The sequence below is a fragment of the Pseudorasbora parva genome, chromosome 17, assembly GCF_024679245.1.
Source record: "Pseudorasbora parva isolate DD20220531a chromosome 17, ASM2467924v1, whole genome shotgun sequence".
In the NCBI taxonomy this organism is placed as follows: Eukaryota; Metazoa; Chordata; class Actinopteri; order Cypriniformes; family Gobionidae; genus Pseudorasbora; species Pseudorasbora parva.
The window spans coordinates 15,786,164-15,808,195 of record NC_090188.1 but is presented as its reverse complement, the minus strand read 5'-3'; the positions used below and the strand labels follow the sequence as shown (position 1 = coordinate 15,808,195).

At 37.4% G+C, this 22,032-nt stretch overlaps 2 protein-coding genes across 3 annotated transcripts in view; one reads left to right on the top strand and one right to left on the bottom strand.

The window, feature by feature from the left end:
- The window catches only part of LOC137044566 (pro-neuregulin-3, membrane-bound isoform), a 430,521-nt gene that overhangs the window by 242,951 nt on the left and 165,538 nt on the right, over positions 1–22,032 (bottom strand). The window lies entirely within an intron of this gene.
- On the top strand, positions 283–5,858 carry LOC137045555 (uncharacterized). The gene is made up of 12 exons (XM_067422261.1): positions 283–507; positions 618–664; positions 958–1,042; positions 1,790–1,930; positions 2,023–2,171; positions 2,317–2,453; positions 2,569–2,662; positions 2,798–2,897; positions 3,736–3,989; positions 4,110–4,293; positions 4,476–4,603; positions 4,698–5,858. Exons 3-12 carry the CDS (start codon positions 961–963, stop codon positions 5,010–5,012), a joined length of 1,584 nt encoding a protein of 527 aa, XP_067278362.1. The 5' UTR covers positions 283–507; positions 618–664; positions 958–960; the 3' UTR covers positions 5,013–5,858.

The window sequence follows — 22,032 nt, the reverse complement described above, 5'->3', positions numbered from 1 at the left end:
TATATTTATCTCACTGGAGTGGTACCCAACAGTACAAAACTAAAAAGGTACTAATATGTACCATTTAGGGAATTAGTAAGGTACAAAGATGTACTTTTTCACTTTTGTAGCTTAGGGAGTGTATGACTGGATGCTGTTCAAATGAATGGAGCTCGAAAGAATGTTTATGAGGTGATATTAGTATAAATGCTATCTGCAATTTGCAAATAAATGATATGCTTAAAATCTTGGTATAGCATCGATGATGTGCTTAGCAGTAACATTAATCCGCACACATACACAGTAAAACTGGCAGTGTTAATCAAGCAGTGTTACTCTACATTTACTCTTAAGGAGTTGAATTAACAACAAATAGTGAAAGATACGCCCTAGTGTTGGTGAAAATTATCAGAGTTAATTCAGCATCGTTAATTTTACTCTCTTAAGCCCCGCCCTTCAATCGAACTGAACAGAAGTTTCTCGACGTTATCAACGATCGCCATTTTCTTTTACCTCGCAGAGAGAAAGGTAAGCTCATTTTAAGTTCCATATTAAAGCATCACTTTGATATTTTATATTAATAAATGTGCTAGTGTTAGCGCAGGCTGTAGATTGATGAACTTTGTGTAATTTGATAGGTTCAAACTACGAATGGAACTGAGGCCTAACGTTAACCAACTTCGCGGTGAGTTCATATGGAGGCTTTTTGTCACAAAAGATAAACCTTGAATAATGTCAATAATCTTATTTAAATTTGTATTCCTGTTGCAGTTATCTTTGTTATATCACGCTCATTCGTATATTGCTATTTTTAAACGTGACAATGAAGCATTAGCTGCCAAATGTAATGTAACAACGTTAATGGACGGTTGAAATTGCATTGCTTAAACATGTAAGTTAACAGTTAACGTTAAGTTATTGTTTTAGGCACGAAACATTTAACGTGCCATATGTGTAAAACTCTGTCACCTATTACAGAACATGCTGGTTAAGGTGAAACTTGGGGATGTCCAAAAATTTGTTAAAATCACCGAGCTGAGCCTGAAGGATTTTTTGTTTGCTGGTAAGAATTATTTATATAGCCCTGCACAAGTTAATCGTTTAAATATCACATTCTGTATTCAAACACCACGCGATCTCATTTCTAAACGACGACGATTCGCATGTCTATTAAACGTTTGATAAATTACGTTAGGACCAGAACATTCAAATATGCGTTTGTGCTGCTGCTGACCTAACGTTACAGAGAGAAGAGTTCCCGTTTAACATTATAGATATGAAGCATCTTCACATTCTTTTCAGCCACACAAAATGTGTTTCTGTGTTGCGGATATTAAAATAATCACAGATGTATTGGGGTAAAAGTTTATAGTCTGGGTAAAAACACTATACGGTAGTGATCTAAATAGAGGAAATCACCTTTTTGAAAATATCTTGGCGCTTCAAATAACGATCGTATCGATTACACCTTTGCGCCACTAGGGAGCGCCAATATACTGTAAAAAGGGTTGTTATTGAATCATTTGTGCAAAATATTCGTTCAAAAAGGCTGATTTATCCAATAATACATAATGTTTATTTGTCTATTCAGAATCGTGATCTCTGAAACTAAAATCATGATTCTCAATTTATCCAGAATTGTGCAGCTCTATATGTTCCTTATCTTGGTTAAAGTATTTTAATCAATTTGTAGGAAAAAAAAAAATCTATTACACTTGTAACTTGTTGCATTATCTCTTATGTTAGTTACCAGCATCAACCTGGTTTTATATAATAACCTTACTCATTAATTTGCATGCCCTTTTTCCAGCTTTTTTAAAGTTTGGTGTCCCGAATGTACCCGAGAATGTGAAGGTTGTTGATGAATCAGGGACTGAGGTGGATGATGATGTTTTTGAGGATGTCGTTAAAGATCCCTCAGTTGGAGTTCTCACCATAAAACATGGTCCAGGTTTGTATTTATTATATTACTTGCTAGAATTTTTCTCAGTGCTTATTTATTAGTATCATCTTGAAGACTTTTCTCACCCTATATGCAACTAGACTTGGAATCTGCCTCTCCACAAGCCTCTCCTGTGGTGTTAAATCAGTCCCTGTCTTCATCCATTGACTCGACTGACTCGCAGGATACACTCATTATTGAAGAAAGCTCTTCAAGCAAACGAATGAGGCTTGATGATGAAGCTAAAAAGGTGGCCATCAAATTGTTAATTTTATGTTTGGGAGGGGGATTTAAATGTGTAATTTAAAACATTTATATGTTTTAAATTACACCTTGTTTGAGGTAAGGTTTTGTACTTGACACGCCATATTTTTTTTATTTTATTTTTTATTTAGTTGGTGGAATCCATTCTTGTCCAGAAACCAGGTGGGGAGAGTATAATAAATGAGTACAACCGAACTAAGAGTTTGGGGGATGAAATGAGGAGGAAAATGGTGAACATCCTGGCAGCTGACATGACAGAAAAGAACGGGTACGGTAATCTGCATATAATTAAATGGTGTATATGAGTGCTATCATTTTTGTTGTTTTTCTTTTTTAACCTGGGGCTGCTGAGTTTATTTATTTTTTTTAAATATATAATACAGTAAATCACCACCAAGGCAGGTTAAAGAAAAATATGCCAGAGGAATTGTATCTTTGTTCCCTTACCTCAGTGACCCCTTCTCCAAAAATGGCTATGTAAGTATCACTGTTTTTGAATTTATAGTCTGTGTTGATGTGTTACATGCTTATAATCACACACCTATAATACAGGTGGTGTATTTTGCTCTTGAATTTTAAGACCTGGCATGATTTCTCTTTTTGTTTTCTAAGGAGCATTACTATGATGGTGAGAGTGGCACTGGGTACTTGGCATGGAGAATCAAAACTATACAGCGAAGCTTGGCTAAGGAGCGCCGAGCATCATTTGAAGGTATGGAATGAAATTCAGAAATCGCCTGCCTTTTAAAAAAACAAAACAAATCATAGATTATGATCTTTCACAGCAGTTTTGTTGCTACTGGGTTGTCTTAAAGGATTAGTTCACTTAAAAATTAACGTTTCCCGATATTTTCCTCACCCCCATCCAAGATGTTCATGTCTTTCTTTCTAAAAATTGAATTTTTTGATGATGATATTCCAGGATTTTTCTTCCCATTATAGACTTTCACAGCAACCAAAATTTTCAAGGTCCAAATCAATGCAGTTTCAAAGGGCTCAGAAGGGCTTCAGAGGTCACGCAAGAAGTATCAGCCCCATGACCCTCTGAAGTGCTTCGAAACTACATTGATTTGCACCTTCAACATTTTGGTTGGCATGCAAGTCTATGATGGGGAGAAAAATAGTGGAACGTTTTCTCAAACTTAATTTCTTTTCTACTTAAAGGGTTAGTTCACCCAAAAATTAAATGTATGTCATTAATGACTGTCGGACTAAATATAAAATGTCTTACGGGTGTGGAATGACATTAGGGTGAGGAGTTAATGACAAATTTCATTTTTGGGTGAACTAACCCTTTAAGAAAGAAAGACATGAACATCTTGGATGATATGGGGTGTGTAAAATATCAGGAAATTTTCATTTTGTGAACTAATCCTTTAAATGTGACCGGATTAGTTGTACTTTTTTAGTTGTACAAAGATGAGAAATCTTTTACCTCTTTTTGTTTGTTTTTTTGTTTTTGTTTTTTTACATTTTGTTATAAGTATTAATTGCATATGGCAATGTTGATGCTTGTAATTTTTTTTTTCTTCTACTTTTTTCTTAATCAGGACCAGGATCGTTTGCTGAAGGGATGTCTGGTGGACCTGCTGTAAGACGGGAGTCAGAGTTTACTCCGGAGACTGTCTTGAGTGAGGATGAATGCAAGGAAGCAATTGCATTCATGAACCATTCTGCTGATGAGGATGCAGTCAAGAAGAAGATGAAATTGACATTTGACTATCGGCGCAACATCGTTCTTGATCCTATGCAGTCAAGTGATATATTGACTGTCTTTCCTCGTTTCAAAGACATTAAAGGCTTGGTAAAGTGTTTATGATCATATTCTTAAGGATTTTTTTTTTTTTTTTTAAATGCATTGCTGTGGTCTAACAAATCAATTTGTTCAGTGCTTGGGTTAATGTCTAATGATGATTCCCCTTAGATTGAGCAAGACTTTGTTCTGATGTTTGGAGAAGCAGTGTCAGGCAAGCTTCTGGAGAAGTGGACAACTGCATTCAAGAAAAAAGTGATTCAGCAATGCAAAAAACTTCCAACCACTCGTGATATAGAAGAACTCCTGCTAGCAGCTGAATCCCCTGATGACTCAGAAGCGAGCGTTGATTTTGGTAAGATGTTTAAAATTAATTTTAATACTTAGATAATTTTAGTAATATGTGTCTAATATTGTAAGGAACATAAAACATTTAATGGTCTCCATCCATTAAAAAAAATATATATATATATATTTATTCTTCAGTTTCTGTTTTCATGATTTAAGTTTTGCTAACATCTTTTACGGTCTAAACAGTTTGGGACACTGACCTCTCCTCTATACTGCTACTGCTGCATCTGATCCCACCTTCTGCCCAAGGCCGGAAAAGACCAGGAAAGGTGTCTGCTTCTCAAGCAGAGAAACATCTTGTTGTCTTCAAGAAGGTTTGTTTTTTTTGTTTTTTTTTCTTTGTTTTTTTCTTTCTCTCTATTATTTTATATCTCTGATGGTTCTCTACAATATGCTTGGTTTTCTCAGAGTGGAACAAACATTGAGGAGCATCTTCGAGACATCACTAGTGCTCAGCCCTATCTCCTGGCCGTGGGACCTCAGAAGAATTCAGTTCGACAGTTTTTCATCATTCTTGATCAGCATGCCATTCCATGCAAGTCAACCTCTTCTCTCGGTGCTTTTGACGAACTGTTTAAGGCACACTTTGTTTTCGGCACCTCTTACAACACTATGCTCCACAACATGTACACTTTCATTCAGACCACTGTGTTCAACATAGATGTTGGCAAAGTTAAAGAGAGTCCTCGTGTAGCTGAGGTCAGAGCAAGGCTTCTTAGCTAGGTCTCAAGTTTTTCTGCCCTCATGAAGTGTTTTGTTTGTCAGGCTGAGTTAAATGGTTCAAAAATGCTTCTTAGGCACTTCAGATTAGTTCATGGTTTTGTTCCTGGAAAGAATCTTCGCCTTAAATGCATAGAAGCAGGTTGTGGTTCTGTGTTTGGTACTTTTTCAGGTATTAGGAAACACATGCATCTTAAACACGCTGAGCAAAGTGACAGTGCGCAGAATTTTGACACCATTGACAGCTGCGAGACAGCCAAGGCAGATGGACAGAGTAGAGCTGAAATACTTGATCAGATTGGCAGTGGCGCAGAGTTGGCCACAACATCTGTATTGGTTATGTCAAATAAGAGTACTTTCGATATGTGTGCGTCTGCTGTTGCTCAACTAAAAGTTGCTGGATTAAGTCAATCTGCTATAAATGGTTTTGTTTCATCTATGGAGGAAATGGTTTCTGAGATTCATAGTCAGGCCCAGGATGCAGCTTTGCTCTGTCTGCCTTCACAGGACACAGCTACTAAAAGAAAGATAGAAAATGCATTTGAAAATTTGGAAAATCCATTTACTACGTTAAATTCTGAAACCAAACGAAAGAGACTCTTTACAGAAAAATGGGGAATAGTTGAACCGAGAGAAATTGTGCTTGGCACAAGATTTGACTGCAGGAGAAATAAAACCACAGGAATGTTCGATCAAGTTGTTGTAACTGACAAATTTGCTTATATTCCCATTTTAGAAACACTAAAGTCAATTTTACAAAATCCACTACTTACTGATTTGTTTAAACCCAGGCATGTTCCAAAGGAAGGAATTTATGTAGACTTAAGTGATGCAGCGTATTTTAAAAGTAATCCCTTATTTAATAGAGAAAAAGATGCCTTACAAATTCAGCTATTTTATGATGATTTTGAGACCGCTAATCCTTTGGGATCCAAAAAAGGTATACACAAATTGGGTGCAATCTATTTTACATTAAGGAATTTCCCCCCAGTTTTTAACTCTTCATTAGTAAATATTCATTTATGTGCCCTCTTTCATGCACTAGATATTAAGCGCTATGGTTTTAACTCCATACTTGAGCCTCTAGTTAAAGATTTGAAATCATTTGAGATTGAGGGGATTACAAATCCAGTATCTGGAAATTGTATTAGGGGTACTGTTGTTCAAGTAACTGGGGATAATCTCGGCTTGCACAGTTTGTTTGGGTTTCTTGAGTCATTTGCGGCTCGGTATTGCTGTCGTTTCTGTCTTCTTGAGAAACATCTCTTTCAGTCTGTGTTCTGTGAAGATGATCCTGAGGTTGTACTAAGAACAGCTGAGATGCATGCTCTGCACTGTGAAACTTTACAAACTGATTCTACACTACCTCATATTTATGGTGTCAAACGGACATGTTTGTTAAATTCACTCAACTATTTCAACACAGCCAACAATTTTGCTGTAGATATAATGCACGACATTCTAGAAGGAGTTGCTCAGCTAGAGGTAAAACTTATTCTGCAGTACATTCAGCATAATTTTCTGTCCACTGAGGATGTTGCTGGTAGAGTGCATGCTTTTGACTATGGTTACAATCAGCAGAGAAATCGTCCTCCAATGGTCAAATTGTTTGATGGGAGCAATGATTTGGGTTTAAATGCCATCCAATCTTGGTGCTTGTTGCGCAACATGCCCCTATTATTTGGTGATTTAGTGCAAAGAGATGATAAACACTGGTATCTTTTGATTTTACTTTTGCACATTGTTAACATTGTATTTTCACCATTCGTAACAGAAGGCATGACCATTTATCTTAAACATTTAATAATTGAACATCACCAGCTATTCAAAATTTTATTTCCCCAAAGAAATCTTTTGCCGAAGCATCACATCATGATACATTACCCACAGTGTATAAGAAAAATTGGACCAATTCTGCACATGTGGTGTATGCGTTATGAAGCTAAACACAAATTTTTTAAAACACAATTAAAAAGCTTCAAAAATATCACCAAAACTCTAGCCAAAAAGCACCAATTTTGTACTGCAATGCACTGGGAGTCTTTTAGCCAGTACAGATTGTCCCTCGGCCCAGGAAAGATGGTAGGACTCAGTGAACTTAAAGGTGGCCAAGAGATTGCTTCCAAACTAGGAGTGTCAAAATCAGAAGTTGTCTATTCTGTAAAGTGGATCAAGCACTATGGCACAGAGTATCGCCCTGACTTTATTATCTGTACAAATGTAGCTTGTGAGATGCCAGTATTTTGTAAGATCAAGACTATTGCTGTGAAAGATGAAAATGTGCTGTTGTGTGGAACATTGATGGAAACTGTATGTTTTGATGACCATTACTATGCATTTACAGTCAGACTGCATCCAGACAGAGGTTTTAAGGTAGTGAATGTTAATGAGCTGTGTTATTTCAAACCATTTGATCTTCAGATGAAATATGGTACAACAGATGCTGCACTGCATATAGTGCCGTATTGCCATTTAATGCAGATGTGATGTTTGTTAATTATCTTGAGACTGTTTTAATAAATGTTTTAAACATGCCATTGTTGCAATTGTTTTCTTTGTTTTAACTTGCTTTGAGTTAATTTGACATTGTAGGTGAGTAGGTTAATTTTTGTACTTGAAACACAAAAAGAAATATTGACACTTTTTGTTTGAGTGAGATTTGTTTTCACTATTAAAGATGCAAATTAACTTTACACTATTGAAATATTAACACTAATAAAATATGTAAATTAACTCTACACTAGTGAAATATTAACACTAATAAAATATGTAAATTAACTCTACACTAGTGAAATATTAACACTAATAAAATATGTAAATTAACTCTACACTAGTGAAATATTAACACTAATAAAATATGTAAATTAACTCTACACTAGTGAAATATTAACACTAATAAAATATGTAAATTAACTCTACACTAGTGAAATATTAACACTAGTAAGAGTTAATTTCCCTTAGTGTTAAACTGTGGTAACACTATGCAGTGTTGAGCAGTGTTAAAGTTTTACTCAAAATAGAGTTAATTTAACTCTGAAAATTTAACACTTTCACAAGAGTCAATTTATCACCAATTCTGAGTGGGACCAAATACACTCGGGCAGAGTGTTAAATTTAACTCTTATAGAGTTAATTTAACACTGCAAAATTTACTGTGTAGGAACAGGTCAGTAGCAAGTAACCTGAAACAAATAAAAACATTCCATATGAAATTTTAGAAGGCTTGTTCTGGATGCACTCAAGCCACAAGCTATGTCCTTGCAAGAGGAAGGATGCAGAGAGTGGAGAGGTAAAAGGCATGACAGGAAGGTGAGATAAAGGTGAAATAAATGGAAAACCTGGTCAGACCGCTTATTCTTTAAATCCTTTTACAAAACATGCTTACAGGTCCTTGAAAGCAATGCCGTAAACAAGCACTTTGAAACGCATCTTAGAAATGAGAAGCTTCTTTAATAATCCTCATAGCATTCACTTCGAAATGTGAGGTGCATGATGAATTTGGGATCTAGTTGGTGGATTGCTATATGATTTATACATTCTTGCACAGATTCATTTTACATATCTTATTTGTATTCATTTACATGCAAAAATACATAAAAAATATATAGCTGAAGTTAGATAGACTGCTCACGCCTCTTCAAATATGCAGACTTAAACTCAGAGACGCAGCGTTGCCAACTTTACTAAGCCTCTATACACGTTATAATTTAAGCTCAGATGTGTTTGCTCTTAGCACAAAGAGTAAAATACATTTTTCTTTCAACGGTGGATGCTGCTAGACATACTATATGAACATTAGCTGCTATGTCAGTGACACAAGTGTCATTTCAGCAGTCTACCAGCAGAGGACACAATCACTGGTTGAGTGAGTAGTCATCAAAACAAAACAAAATCTTTTTTATTTTATAAAAATGTAAAAGTCATAGTGTCATTTGTGCTAATTTGCAATCACCCTTTGTGTGCCATTCAATTAGTTTAAAGTGATATGCAAATTAAAATGAATTTTGCAATTTAAGCATTCCATTCTCATCATAATTATCATTAAAAAAAATCTGAACACAAACATGCATGGCTTTAAAGATTGTGCTGGTTCATCAGTGCCAGATTTACACTAAACATTTTAAAGTTTCAGTTTAAAGCATGGCTATGAGAGCAGCAGGAGTGAATGTGGAGGTGCAGAAAAAAAGAGAAGAGATTATGCAGGAGCAATGGATGTGAACAAAAGTTTGAAAGCGAGGAAAGAAAAAAGAATAGAGAAGGGGTGTGATTTTATTTTGGAAGAGTGAAGATTAATTCTACCTTCAGACAGCAGAGATACTATTAGTGAAAATGTTTCAATCCATCTCTATGTGAGGAAAAGCCAAGTGGAATTGCTCTGAAGATGGTGGAAAAGAAAAAAGGAAAAGAAAGGAGACAGTTCTCTAAAGCCATCTCTCAGGTCTCCTAATAAAATCTAAAGTCCCAAGCTGCCTGGCCTGCAGTTTCCTCGCGGTCGCCATAGGCCCCTTGATGGCATCTACCCAGATTAGACCCTGCCACTCATTTTATTTGCTATTTCTATTCCTCTTTACTACCATCTATTTTCATATCCCCCCCCACAAAGTCACGTATTTCATTTTAAGCTTTTCAAAAATATTATTTCTCTCCTTCAGCTTCTGAATATTTTCAGCTATTTTGTGCATCTTCACGTCATCTCCTCAAAGCTCTCACGGTTTTGATATTTTTCTCTGTTCATTTTTTTTCTCTTCCTCCTTCAATATAATCTTCCCGTTCCTCAGTTAAATATTCATGAGTATTAGTGTGTGGTCGCCCGGAAACAGACTCTCATTAACGTGTCAAATGCATACTAATGAGCTAGCTTAGCAGGACTACAGGGCCGACGGGCAGAGGAGACCGAGAATCTCTCACATGCTCCATGCAGCTGGTCGGCGCAAACCCAAGTGCAAACTGTGCAGCGCAGCAGGAAATTACTTTTCTTTTTTGAATAAATATTTTCTAAATATTTTCTTTTTCTTTTAGGATTCCATCATTCGTTTATAATTTGACCTTGTAGCGGCTTCAGAACTTTAACAGTGAGCTCTCAACAACATAGAACATTAACTGAATTAATGTTAATAGATTATAACAACATTCTCCAATCTGCTTTGCACTTTAAAAGTGCACTAAATACCATATTGCATGTTTAAAAAATACAGCTACACTGTAAAAAAATATTTTTAAAAAATAAGTTACCTGGTTGCGTTAATTTAGAGTTTATTGAAATAATTAAAAAAAGAATACAGTTAATACAATTTTTAAGATTCGACAACCTTTATTCAAATATTATTAAAATATTTTTTTAAGCAAAATGGGTAATTGTGTGTTTTATTTGTGATGATGCAGTGAAACATGCCAACTTTTGATATTATCATGATTTATATATTTTTTTTTAAGATAAAACAACAATATTTTTTTTACAGTATAGTAAAACAGAAGGCAACATCATGATGCAAAGTTCATTAAAATGCCATTTTTCATGAGTCAAGCTAGGGTTTTCCATATAAGACATCCAATTACAGAGAACAATAGTAGTATTTTGAGTGAAATTGTTTTGTACAGTATACTGTCTAATTAAAAAATCTAATATTAAGTCATTTTAAATGGTAAATAGATAACCAATCAACAAGTCTTAATTGTACATTGTACACGTAATTGTTCATTTTTCTGTTAAAATTACCAACCTCCAAGCAAACAGCTCACAGTGTGAATGGCACATCAATGCCCTTATCTATGATTATCAGCTATTATTGCCTATGAATAAACATAGGGCTTTACATTAATGAGCTATCAGCTTGTTAACCTTTGCTGGTCTCATTTAGATTTCATGTGCATGGCTCACTAACCCAGCATTGTTTTGGATTAATTACAGGGCGACTGGTAATTCCCTAATGCAAACCAAGAGAAGGCTTCAAATTAATAAAAACAGACATCCCCCCAGTGATAAGAGGTGGGGAAAAAGGGAGTGATTTTAAATTCCATAAGTATGTGACATCTGCAGTTGAAAGAGAGCCATCTTTACGGCGCAGAAACATATCTCTGAAGAATGCAATAAGAGCGACCTGGCTCGGAAACACTTGAGTGGTCAGAATCTCCACCGCACAGTTCATTTCCATCTTTATCTCCTTCATTTCATCACTCTTTCCCTTGCCCCCTCTTTTTCTCACTCTCTCGCGCTCTCCAGTCTCTCAATCTCCCCCTAGTAAAAGGGGCAGAGTTGCCATTTAAGACCAAATAGAGTCCATCAATAAGTTGTCACGGGGGAGAGCCTTTGTGATAAGCCATTAAGTTGGGTTTCTACCCCATTTCCATCCACACCATCAGCTGTCCGCCCTTTACGGTGGCTCCAGAAGAGTAGCTCAGCACCTACACATCGATCTCTATCACTCTTTTCAGTTCTTATGTCGTTTAAAGAATAGTTCACCGTGAATGAAAATTCTGTCATCATTTACTGCGGAAAACAAAAGATGATATTTTGAAGAATGTTTTGTTCATACAATGAAAGTCAATGGGGTCCGAAACAATACAGGTTTAGAATGACAGATAAGGTGTGTAAATAACGACCCACTGAAGACTTTGATCCCCCCAATAGTTTGTTATTACCCTTTAAAAAAGTGAAAACAGCAGTGAATTGTTCCACCCACATACTGTATATTTTCATAGACTATGCATATGCATTAAATGCAGTCTGTATGTTTTCTTTCACAGACAAACCAATAATGAAAACAACAGCTGAATGAAGAGATTAGCGGGAGTGCTAATGCTAAGAGCAAACCCAAACATGATAGTTGTAATATCATACAACAACTCATTACTTTATAATATGCTGATCGCTAATGCACACCAGTGCAGCTTTGAAAATATTTATTGCGAAAGGAAATCAAATCAAGTCAATTTCACATAATCCGGCTATTGCAGAGAATATATGTGAGAATATATTGTCTTTTTCCTAATGGGTGCAGAGGCTGAAAAACACACCAGACTAGAAATGCCCATCATAAGCTGTTGCTAAAAACAAAGACTTTGTTTATCTCATTCGAACGAGGAGACAAGGCGAGCCAATTTGAGTTTTGCAGGCAGAAAGGTCAGCCCAATACATCAGGGTGATGTCTGGTTGCAAAATCGAGGCGCAGAAATATCAGACTTGCCTCTGAAGTGTCAAACATGGCAGCGGGCTGCTGTTAAACAGGACTGTTACTGCACTGTAGAAAAGGCACAATGTATTAGTCAGCCACAGACACCAAATGCATATGTGATCACAGCGAAGACGCTACCGAGCCATGTGTTACTATACAGACTGATCTCATGAAATAGTGTATATATATATGACACACCAATTCATATGCCATTTTGGCGCGCTATCAAGACGCATAATTGCATTTTAGTGTGTTTATCAACACCGTTTCATTCTATCCCCTTACCCCTAAATCTATCTATCTATCGCACGCACAATCAGCATTTTTACATTTTCAAAAAAACATAATTTAGTATGTTTATAAATCCCTTTACATTGTGGACACACACACACACACACACACACACACACACACAATGGTTTGTTTTGGCGTAGACATTCACGCGGAATCACACGGCGTAGACATACACGCGGATAGCTCAAAATGCAAACAGATAACGCCTCTTGGCTTTAAAAATTGACGTGTATAAACGCAAAGTCATGATGTAATGTTGTACTATATCAATATGATGTGTAATACTCTCACAAAAAAAGTAATTCTTTATTAGGATTATTGGAAATGGAAACATCTGTCTCTCAAGTGTATCATTTGAAATTTAGTACACAGAGTGAATGTTATGCATGTTTTAATGGAGTAAAATGATGGATTGTTAATGACATCTGCAGGGCATAAATGTGTAAATATGAAGAGAAAATTGTACTTGCATCAATAAGTCAGTAATTTTACAGGTTAATAAAAATTGGCATTTGTTATACAAAAAAGGCCTTTAGCAAAATCTCAAAATATTCAATCAGATAGAATGGCATTAAAGAATGCAAAATCTGAAAGTCAAAATACGCACAACGGCAACACTGGTGATTTAACCGGCAACATAAAATAACAGATTTTAAGCTGTGCCACTGGAGAGCACAGCAATATTCGAGTCCTCCATTTCAGGTCAATTTTCCAATTGTGTCTTTCTGTATTGGATAGTTGATTCAGAGCCTCTTAAACCAAACCTGGACATCATATGTGCATCCCACGCAATTCACCTGATCGCATAATGTGAGTAAATGTGACAGCAGGGTGACTGTCAATCCTTTTCAAACACTCTTTGTCCATCTAGTAATAAGGAACTGGTAGTCCTCAAGCCGTTCTGCACTCGCAGACTTTCACCATGGCACCATACCGGGCAGCTATCCAAGCACTGATCAATGACTAAGTATTGCCGGCCTGCTAGCTGCAGGAAAACACAGCCTAATTGAGGACTTGGAAGGAAGCCAGGCAACAAAATTTGCACAGTGATGAGATATCCTCAGCCATAATTCATAAAGTGCTATTGGCGTGGGGGGAAGAGATTGACTGGTTTTCAGCGGTAAACATGGATGTGCCGCAGTTTGATCTGGCAGCATGATTTGGAGATATTTCTCACTCACCCATTTGCTTTTTTAGTCATTAATCAGAACAAATGTTCTACTGATGGCCTCCCCATTAAGTGTAATTTAATCTAATCTTTTCTCTCGATTCCGATAGAAAACGCTACTCAGAGAGAGAGAGAGAGAGAGAGAGAGAGAGAGAGAGAGAGAGAGAGAGAGAGAGAGAGAGAGAGAGAGAGAGAGAGAGAGAGAGAGAGAGAGAGAGAGAGAGAGAGAGAGAGAGAGAGAGAGGGATGAAAAATTCTGTCATAATCTCCATTCTGCAATATAAACGGCTCACGATATAAACAGACTGTATTGCTGAAGACAACAACAGGCAGATTTATATTCATCCATAAATGAGGGACGGGATCTCCTGCTGTATGGAAAACTCACAAGCTCTCTGTTCACTCACGCAGATTTGAATTACAAGTACACCAGAAAAATCAGTTGGGACAGCAACAGGGAAAAGATATTAACTCGCAGAGTACAATCCTGGGGGGAGGGGGGAGATGATGGCAAGATAAAGAGTGGGAAAGAAATATGAATTGAAGGGAAATAGGGAGAAAGAGAAAAAGAGGGACAAGGAAATAAGGGATTAAAGAGAGTGAGATAGCAGGGCGAATGAGAGCAAGAGAGATAGAGATAGTGAGGGAGAAAACGAGTGATAGAGACATGGAGAGAGATAAGCAGCAGAGCGAGAGAGATAAGAAGAGAGGGAGGAGTGGGTTGATGTGATTTTCTCCACTGAACTGTCTGTTCTGTTTTTCATTCGCTCTAATGTAATTGCCCATAAATCATTAATATTATTCCACCGCCTAGCCAGGAGCCACACATCCCAGAGTATGTGAAGTTCTCCTGATCACAAGGCAATAGCCACACACATTTCTCTCTCTCACACGTAAACCTTAAAGACTGTCCTCAGGCACTCCACCAAACTCAAAGAAAGGACCATTAACTTAACTAATTTAGCAGCCATGCCCATCAATCAGATAATCAAGACTTATTTCTCTTTGAAAACAACAAAATGATCAGACCACAGCAGCTATGAATCCAGGATTTCAGTCTTAGAATAGATGGTTATCAAATATGAATTATCATATATTACCCTTGCTCCACTGTCTGCATTTAAACGATGATATGAATAAACAGCAATGTATGTGTTGTCAATAAATGTGTAGCCTTAAAGGGTTAGTTCACCCAAAAATGAATGAATGAAAATGATTTCATTAATTACTCACCCTCATGTCGTTGGACACCCGTAAGACCTTCATTCATCTTCGGAACACAAATGAAGATATTTTTGTTGAAAGCTGATGGCTGAGAAAGGCTTCAGATAGGCCTCCATTGGCATTCAGTATATTTCCACTGACCCACTCACAAGACCCATAAAGGCACTAAAGACGTCGCTACAAAGCCCATCTCGCTACAGTGGCTGTACAATAATGCATACAATGCGACAAGAATAGTTTTTGTGCGCAAAAATAATCAAAACAATAACTCACGCGATAGCGGCGCTCCTCCTTTTCCGGGTCATGTGTTGAACGGCGGATCTGCGTCATATTCTCGCACATGCGTCAAGTTCACGTCAATAACTCGGTGGATAAAGTCGTTATTTTGATTTTTGTGCACACAATAACTATTTTCGTCGCATTGTAAAATGATTGCACAGCCACTGTAATGAGATGGGCTTTGTAGCGACGTCTTTAGTGCCTTTATGGGTCTTGTGAGTGGGTCAGTGGAAATATACTGAATGCCAATGGAGGCCTATCTGAAGCCTTTCTCAGCCATCAGCTTTCAACAAAAATATCTTCATTTATGTTCCGAAGATAAACGAAGGTCTTACGGGTGTCCAACGACATGAGGGTGAGTAATTCATTAAATCATTTTCATTCTGGGGTGAACTAACATGCTTCACATTAATTTGAGATGACATGCAGAGCTGAGATGTAATACAGGGTTTCTTGTCCTCATTTTTATTTTTATTTTATTTATTTATCTCCTTGTAGAGCCATATCAGCAAAGTCTGGCATCATTTCAAGGTAGCCTCTATCATTGTTGTTCTCAAAGCAACATGAAACATTTGATGAAAGCAAAATGAAAACCAAACCTTTTTCACCAGAATCTCAGCAGGATCCTAGTCTTAAGACGCCTCAGTGTGTGGTTCAGTGGACGCGGTCTAATGCAGAAGTATCTACACACACACAGCAGGCAGTCCTACCTTGGAAAGCTAATTAGACTTATTTAAGAGTTTGAAGTAGGTAAAGATGCCTTCAAAAGGCTCTGTGCCACTTCATATAAGGACTGTTGTTTGCCTATAAAACAACTCTTGCTGGATCAATGTACAGTACTTACATCAACACACTTGCAGGTTATTGCAGGGACAGGCTGATCAGTGTTATATTGGCTGTGACCCTTTTGCCCTTTGTGTCCTTAGAACCCTATTGCTGCTGTTCTGTCTTTTCTTTAAAGACCTTAAAGACAAACCACCAAATAAGTCAAAAGATGTTTTGAAATTAAACTTGTCTTTTATCATCAGATAACAACCACTCCTCACAAAAACCCAAACCAAGGAAAGCCAAGGAAGACATAATGCATAATACAATAAATGTCCATTGCATTAACTCATTTTTTTCATTTTTTAAATTGATGCAACCAGGTAACTTATTATTATTATTTTTTTACAGTGTTGTAAGACACCTAAAATAAAGAGAGACATACAATATTAATACTGGGTAAATGAGAACTGTTTTCAACACTGACAGTTAAAAATAAATAAGAAGTCAGCATATTAAAATGAATTCTGAAGGATATTGTGACACTACTGGTTTAATGTCTGCTGAAATTTAAAATTGTAATAATTTCATTAACATTGTTCCTTTATTGGAGTTTTTGTGAGCATAACATATTCCTTGAAAAAAACAAAAACAAAAACACTGTAAACAAACCCTAAACCTTTGAAATGTAGTGATATATTATATTAGTTCCGAGGGGAGAAACAATGGATACAAATAAGAGCATGACAGAAAATCATGACAACCCAGCCCGTCAAAGTGACAGATGATGATTATCTGTAGAACACCTCTGGGTTACACTATATACAATATCCATAGCACTGATTTGTCTATACAATTCAGCTCAAAAGGTAAATGTTTCTAGACAGCAGTTGCTCTGTGACACAGATCTAATAATGTGTAAAATCTCAGATAGGCCATGTCTTGACACCACGCAGAGAGAGCGAGAGAGCGAGAGAGCGAGAGAGCGAGAGAGAGAGAGAGAGAGAGAGAGAGAGAGAGAGAGAGAGAGAGAGAGAGAGAGAGAGAGAGAGAGAGAGAGAGAGAGAGAGAGAGAGAGAGAGAGAGCTCTTGTACTCCTGCCATTCTCTACAGGGCTGAGAGACATCCTCTTCATAGATACAGAGGCACACAGATCAATATAAAGGCTCACAGAAGAAACATTGAACAACTACTCTACACACTCAGATTCCTCCTTCACATCCCTCTGTTACACACACACACACACACACACACACACACACACACACACTCTAAGGTTATGCGCTCCCACAGTTTGTCCAACTGCCCCCTCTCTCATGTGTCATACTTGTGTGAAGGTTCACAAGTTCTTCCTGCACAGTGTTCCTCTGCGCACGCTCCGTTTCACCCCTGAGATACTGCTAAACCAACATGAGTAATGGCTTTTTCCACTCTCCACTGCTTAAAGAGCATATAGTGGGTATAGAGTAATATGTGTGGGACTAGTAGAAGACACTATCTCTCACACACACACAAAAGATTATACTCATGAGGTTACTGCTTAAGCTGAGAAGTCAATGCAGTGAATGATGGCTAATACTTTGGAGGATGCAGACCATCAAGCTCTTGTGCCACTGGTTCTAACCTACAATCCAGCATTATAATTGGAACACCTCTACAAGGTTAAGTGTAAAGAGTGAAAAAATGTTTCTTACAATAATTCAAAAAATTTAGCAAGGGATGGGATACGACAGCCTCTTTCTGTTTTCCTGATAATAATAATAATAATAATAATAATAATAATAATAATAATAATAATAATAATAATAATAATAATAATAATAATAATTATTATTATTATTATTATTATTATTATTATTGTTATTATTATTATTATTATTATTGCTATTATTATTATTATTATTTTTTTTATTAAATGTCAGATTTATTAACCAGAGTAAACAAGTTTTAATTAAATTTTAATCTTTAAAAAAAAAAAAAAGTACAATGTACTTATTGTGTTCATATTGTATTGCAAAACAATTTTGTTGATATTGAGGTGGGATATGGGTAAAGTTAGGGACAGGTGTGGTGGTGTGGGTCAGTTTAAGGGTAAAGTTAGGACAGGTGTGTTGGTGTGGGTCAGTTTAAGGGTAAAGTTAGGACAGGTGTGGTGGTGTGGGTCAGTTTAAGGGTAAAGTTAGGACAGGTGTGGTGGTGTGGGTCAGTTTAAGGGTAAAGTTAGGACAGGTGTGGTGGTGTGGGTCAGTTTAAGGGTAAAGTTAGGACAGGTGTGGTGGTGTGGGTCAGTTTAAGGGTAAAGTTAGGACAGGTGTGGTGGTGTGGGTCAGTTTAAGGGTAAAGTTAGGGACAGGTGTGTTGGTGTGGGTCAGTTTAAGGGTAAAGTTAGGACAGGTGTGGTGGTGTGGGTCAGTTTAAGGGTAAAGTTAGGGACAGGTGTGGTGGTGTGGGTCAGTTTAAGGGTAAAGTTAGGACAGGTGTGGTGGTGTGGGTCAGTTTAAGGGTAAAGTTAGGGACAGGTGTGTTGGTGTGGGTCAGTTTAAGGGTAAAGTTAGGACAGGTGTGTTGGTGTGGGTCAGTTTAAGGTTAAAGTTAGGACAGGTGTGATGGTGGTGAGGGTTAGGTGTAAGGGATGTAATTACAGAATTTAGATGTAATTACATGTAAACAATGCACTTTTTTGTACATGGATGTTTTTACATTGTACTTACATTTTAGAAATTACCTGCATGTAGTTACATCTAAATTCTGTAATTACATGCAGGTAATTTCTAAAATGTAAGTACAATGTAAAAACATCCATGTACAAAAAAGTGCATTGTATCAAATTATTAATTTAAATGTTAGTACACACTAGTTAAGGCCACCTAATATAAATTGGGTCCAATACAACATACCATACTGTGAAAGAGATGTTGCGTTTAAAAGTGAAGCGAGATAAAGCAGATCACTGTCTCTTATACAATTGTAAAGACATGGTGTGCTCTTTCTCTCTCTCTGTCCTTTTTTTGTTACATGTCATTCAGAAAAGCTCACTCCTGATTAGTGTTTAAACAGGTGAGTGACTGTTCCCGCAGGTTGACCGAATTGTCTTGAGTGGCAGAGAGACACCGCACAGTCATTTACTCTGCCTGGGAGATGTGGGTCGGGTGAATGGTCACAGACAAATGAGATGAGATCTATTGTGGAGGAATAGATGGATCAGGGTCAACAGAAAGGGGATGGGGAGATTGTCAAATCCACTCAAAGGAGGCAGGGTTTGGTGAGAAGCATGTAGACAATACATTATTTAAGTGAATATCCCTGTGGATAAATCATGAGGAGCTTTTAGGTTATTTTTTAGACCAGTTGACAAGATTTAATATGATATATGATGCGTTTTTGACATTTTTGCTTTGCAACAGTTTTTGAAAACAATCTGAAATCTGTAATGATTTAGTGTACATCTTTTCATTTAAATTAGGCTTAATATTGGGGCTGTCAATCAATATTATAAATATTTTCTGAACCCAAAATTCAAGATAATTCAAAGACATTAGATTTATTGAGGTAGACGAAAGCACTAAACAGACATTACAAAAATTGGATTTAAAAGCCAGCAGATTTGTTGTCTTACTTGTAAATGATTGAACATAAATCTATCACTGTTCTATAGTCCACAACAATCCATTTTACAAATGAGTCTGTCAGTTTGTAAGGAGATTTAGGGGTCATTGCAGGACATACAGTGCATGATCATGTGGTACAGCTGTGCTGGGTTTTTTTAATAGTTGAGACACACTGTACATATACTATAATAGTGTCAAATCTCATATTTTATAGACTGGATGCCGAACTCAGCCCTGCCCATAACATTTAAGCTCAGGTCAGTTTGGTCAGGGCTGAGATCCACAGAGGAATAATTATGCCAGAACAGAAACTGTTCAGACCAATGAAAATGACAGATGGTAAACAGTAACGTAATTATCCACATCATCAAAAGCGCGTGGGTTGAATTTGTTCAAATCCTAAATGGAGAAATATGCATTCACTTTCACTATTTCTCTCAGAAATGATGATTGTGTTGGTAAGTACTCTTTGTATCCTCAAATTCTTTTCTTTTTTTTACAACACTGGCAAAGATTGTTTACATTCCTCTTTTTCTTCTAATGTTACTTATTTCAGCATATGTGCAGTCAGGGTTGGGGGGGTGGGGGGGGTGGCATTTGGGCATTTGGGCAAGGTTGCCTGCTAAAATTTGCATTCCTGGGTCTATATATCACATAATTGAGGTTGCTTCAACCCGCGGACATGGAAAACAACCCATGGGAATACTGCAGACTTGGCAACACAGTGCAGTTGAGTTCCGTTGACATTTGACAACTAACGTTATGCGTCGCTCCGTTGCTCTGACTGGTTGTAGGTCTATCTAGCTGAGGTCTTTCCTGGTTCGGTTGAAACGCACCATAATTACAGCCCAATGGAGAAGTATCAGACTCATATTCTGACTAGAATCTGCCCTTCAGATGTCAACTCAAGAGAGAGAGAATAGCAGAACAAGAACGGAATAAGAGATTCATCAGCCTGCCGGGCTTTGCGAGCCCTGGCTAATATGTGTCTGAGTCCAGCAGGCTAAAGGTATGTTCTGTTAGACACGTACACATAAGCAAAACGATCTATAACAATGCAATACTATTACATAGGGAAGGCAGCGCTGCATTTGAACTGATTTGAACGCAGAAATGACGGGAAGCTTCATAACATCACGCTTAAGTCATGTCGCAAAAGTGGCTCTCCACAGTCATTGTGGAGTGACACAGTCCTGTGACTCCACAGTCACAGGACTTCACGAAATCAACAGTTACCAAAGAAGTGTGTTTTTGACGGAGCGGTCCCAGCGATAAAGGTTCGGTCCTGCTTTGGAAGCAGGTGGTGAGTAAAACTGCTTCAAATGTCTATGCTTTTGGCTATCGTCGCATAAGTAAACATCAGTAAACATCAGTAAACAACACGATCGTGTAACGTTACAGTTAATTTATCAATGGAACATAGGGCGCGTCAGAAGTGTTCACGGACGAGTGGATCTGCACCTTGAGAGCAGTGTTTATGGGCGTGCATTTCCTCTCTCGCTCTAGTCCCGCGTGCCCATCTGGGAGAAGAGCCCGTACGGCCCATACAAGGACCTTCTGCTCTGTCAAACTTCAAGCCGACCCATACTCGAAAAAAAACTCTCCAAAACTTGTGAGAAACCGGAAGGAGTATTTTTGACACTCCATCAAACGTCCAACATTAGTTTTTGAAACTTTGTCTATGTTTAGGATGGGAATCCAAGTCTTTAACAGTGTAAAAAGCTCAGTATGCATGAAACAGCATTTCACCCCCCCCCCCCCTTTTAAAAATAAAATTCAATCACATATTTTTAATATTAGGATCCAAAGGAAGCTTATGCAGCGACTGTGTTCTTCCACAAACAGGAATAGTGCAATATCTTAATGTTCCTCCGCATGTTTATTGTTGTTGACCAGCTAGCACGAGCCCTCCATGAGTCGGTGGGCGGGGCTACTGGATTAGACGCTGTAGGTGTTTCGTCACGCAATGACGTCAGTATGAAGCACAAGACCGTTTGAGCCTGGTGTCTATAAAAGCTTTTCTTTGACTAACCAGAAAGTTTTCAGCTCTGAAACTTACAGGTATTCTTATATTACCATAACCTTGTATATATCAAAGGCTCAAGGTAAAGTTGATTTCTCAATTGATCACCCCTTTAAGGGTCAGCAGGAGTGATTGTATGTGTTAACACCTTTATTTTAAATTGATAAATATACAATTAACGGCACTAAATTAATGTGTTAAATGGACAGACTTGCATGCTATAGATTGCGCCCCATTCGCAGATGTCAGCATTCTTTGCATGGCATAAAGAAAGTACATAATTACTGCTGACGCAAGCATTCAGAGCAAATATTTTAGTCATTTTACGTCATTACCTGGTCCGGATGCTTCCTAGGGAATTTAGTGCTAGAAAAAGCAAAAATCACAAAGAGCAACAATATCAGCAGGCACAATTCATTCTTAGTGAATGAAAAAATAGAGGTTTCATTTGTTTAATAAAGGCTTCTAAAGACCTCTTAACGTTATTCGG

Coding starts and splice junctions, on each gene's coding strand:
- LOC137045555 (XM_067422261.1), top strand. CDS start 961: ATGCTGGTTAAGGTGAAACTTGGGGATGTCCAAAAATTTGTTAAAATC. Junction 1,043..1,789: donor GAAGGATTTTTTGTTTGCTG/GTAAGAATTATT, acceptor CCCTTTTTCCAG/CTTTTTTAAAGTTTGGTGTC. Junction 4,294..4,475: donor AGAAGCGAGCGTTGATTTTG/GTAAGATGTTTA, acceptor CGGTCTAAACAG/TTTGGGACACTGACCTCTCC.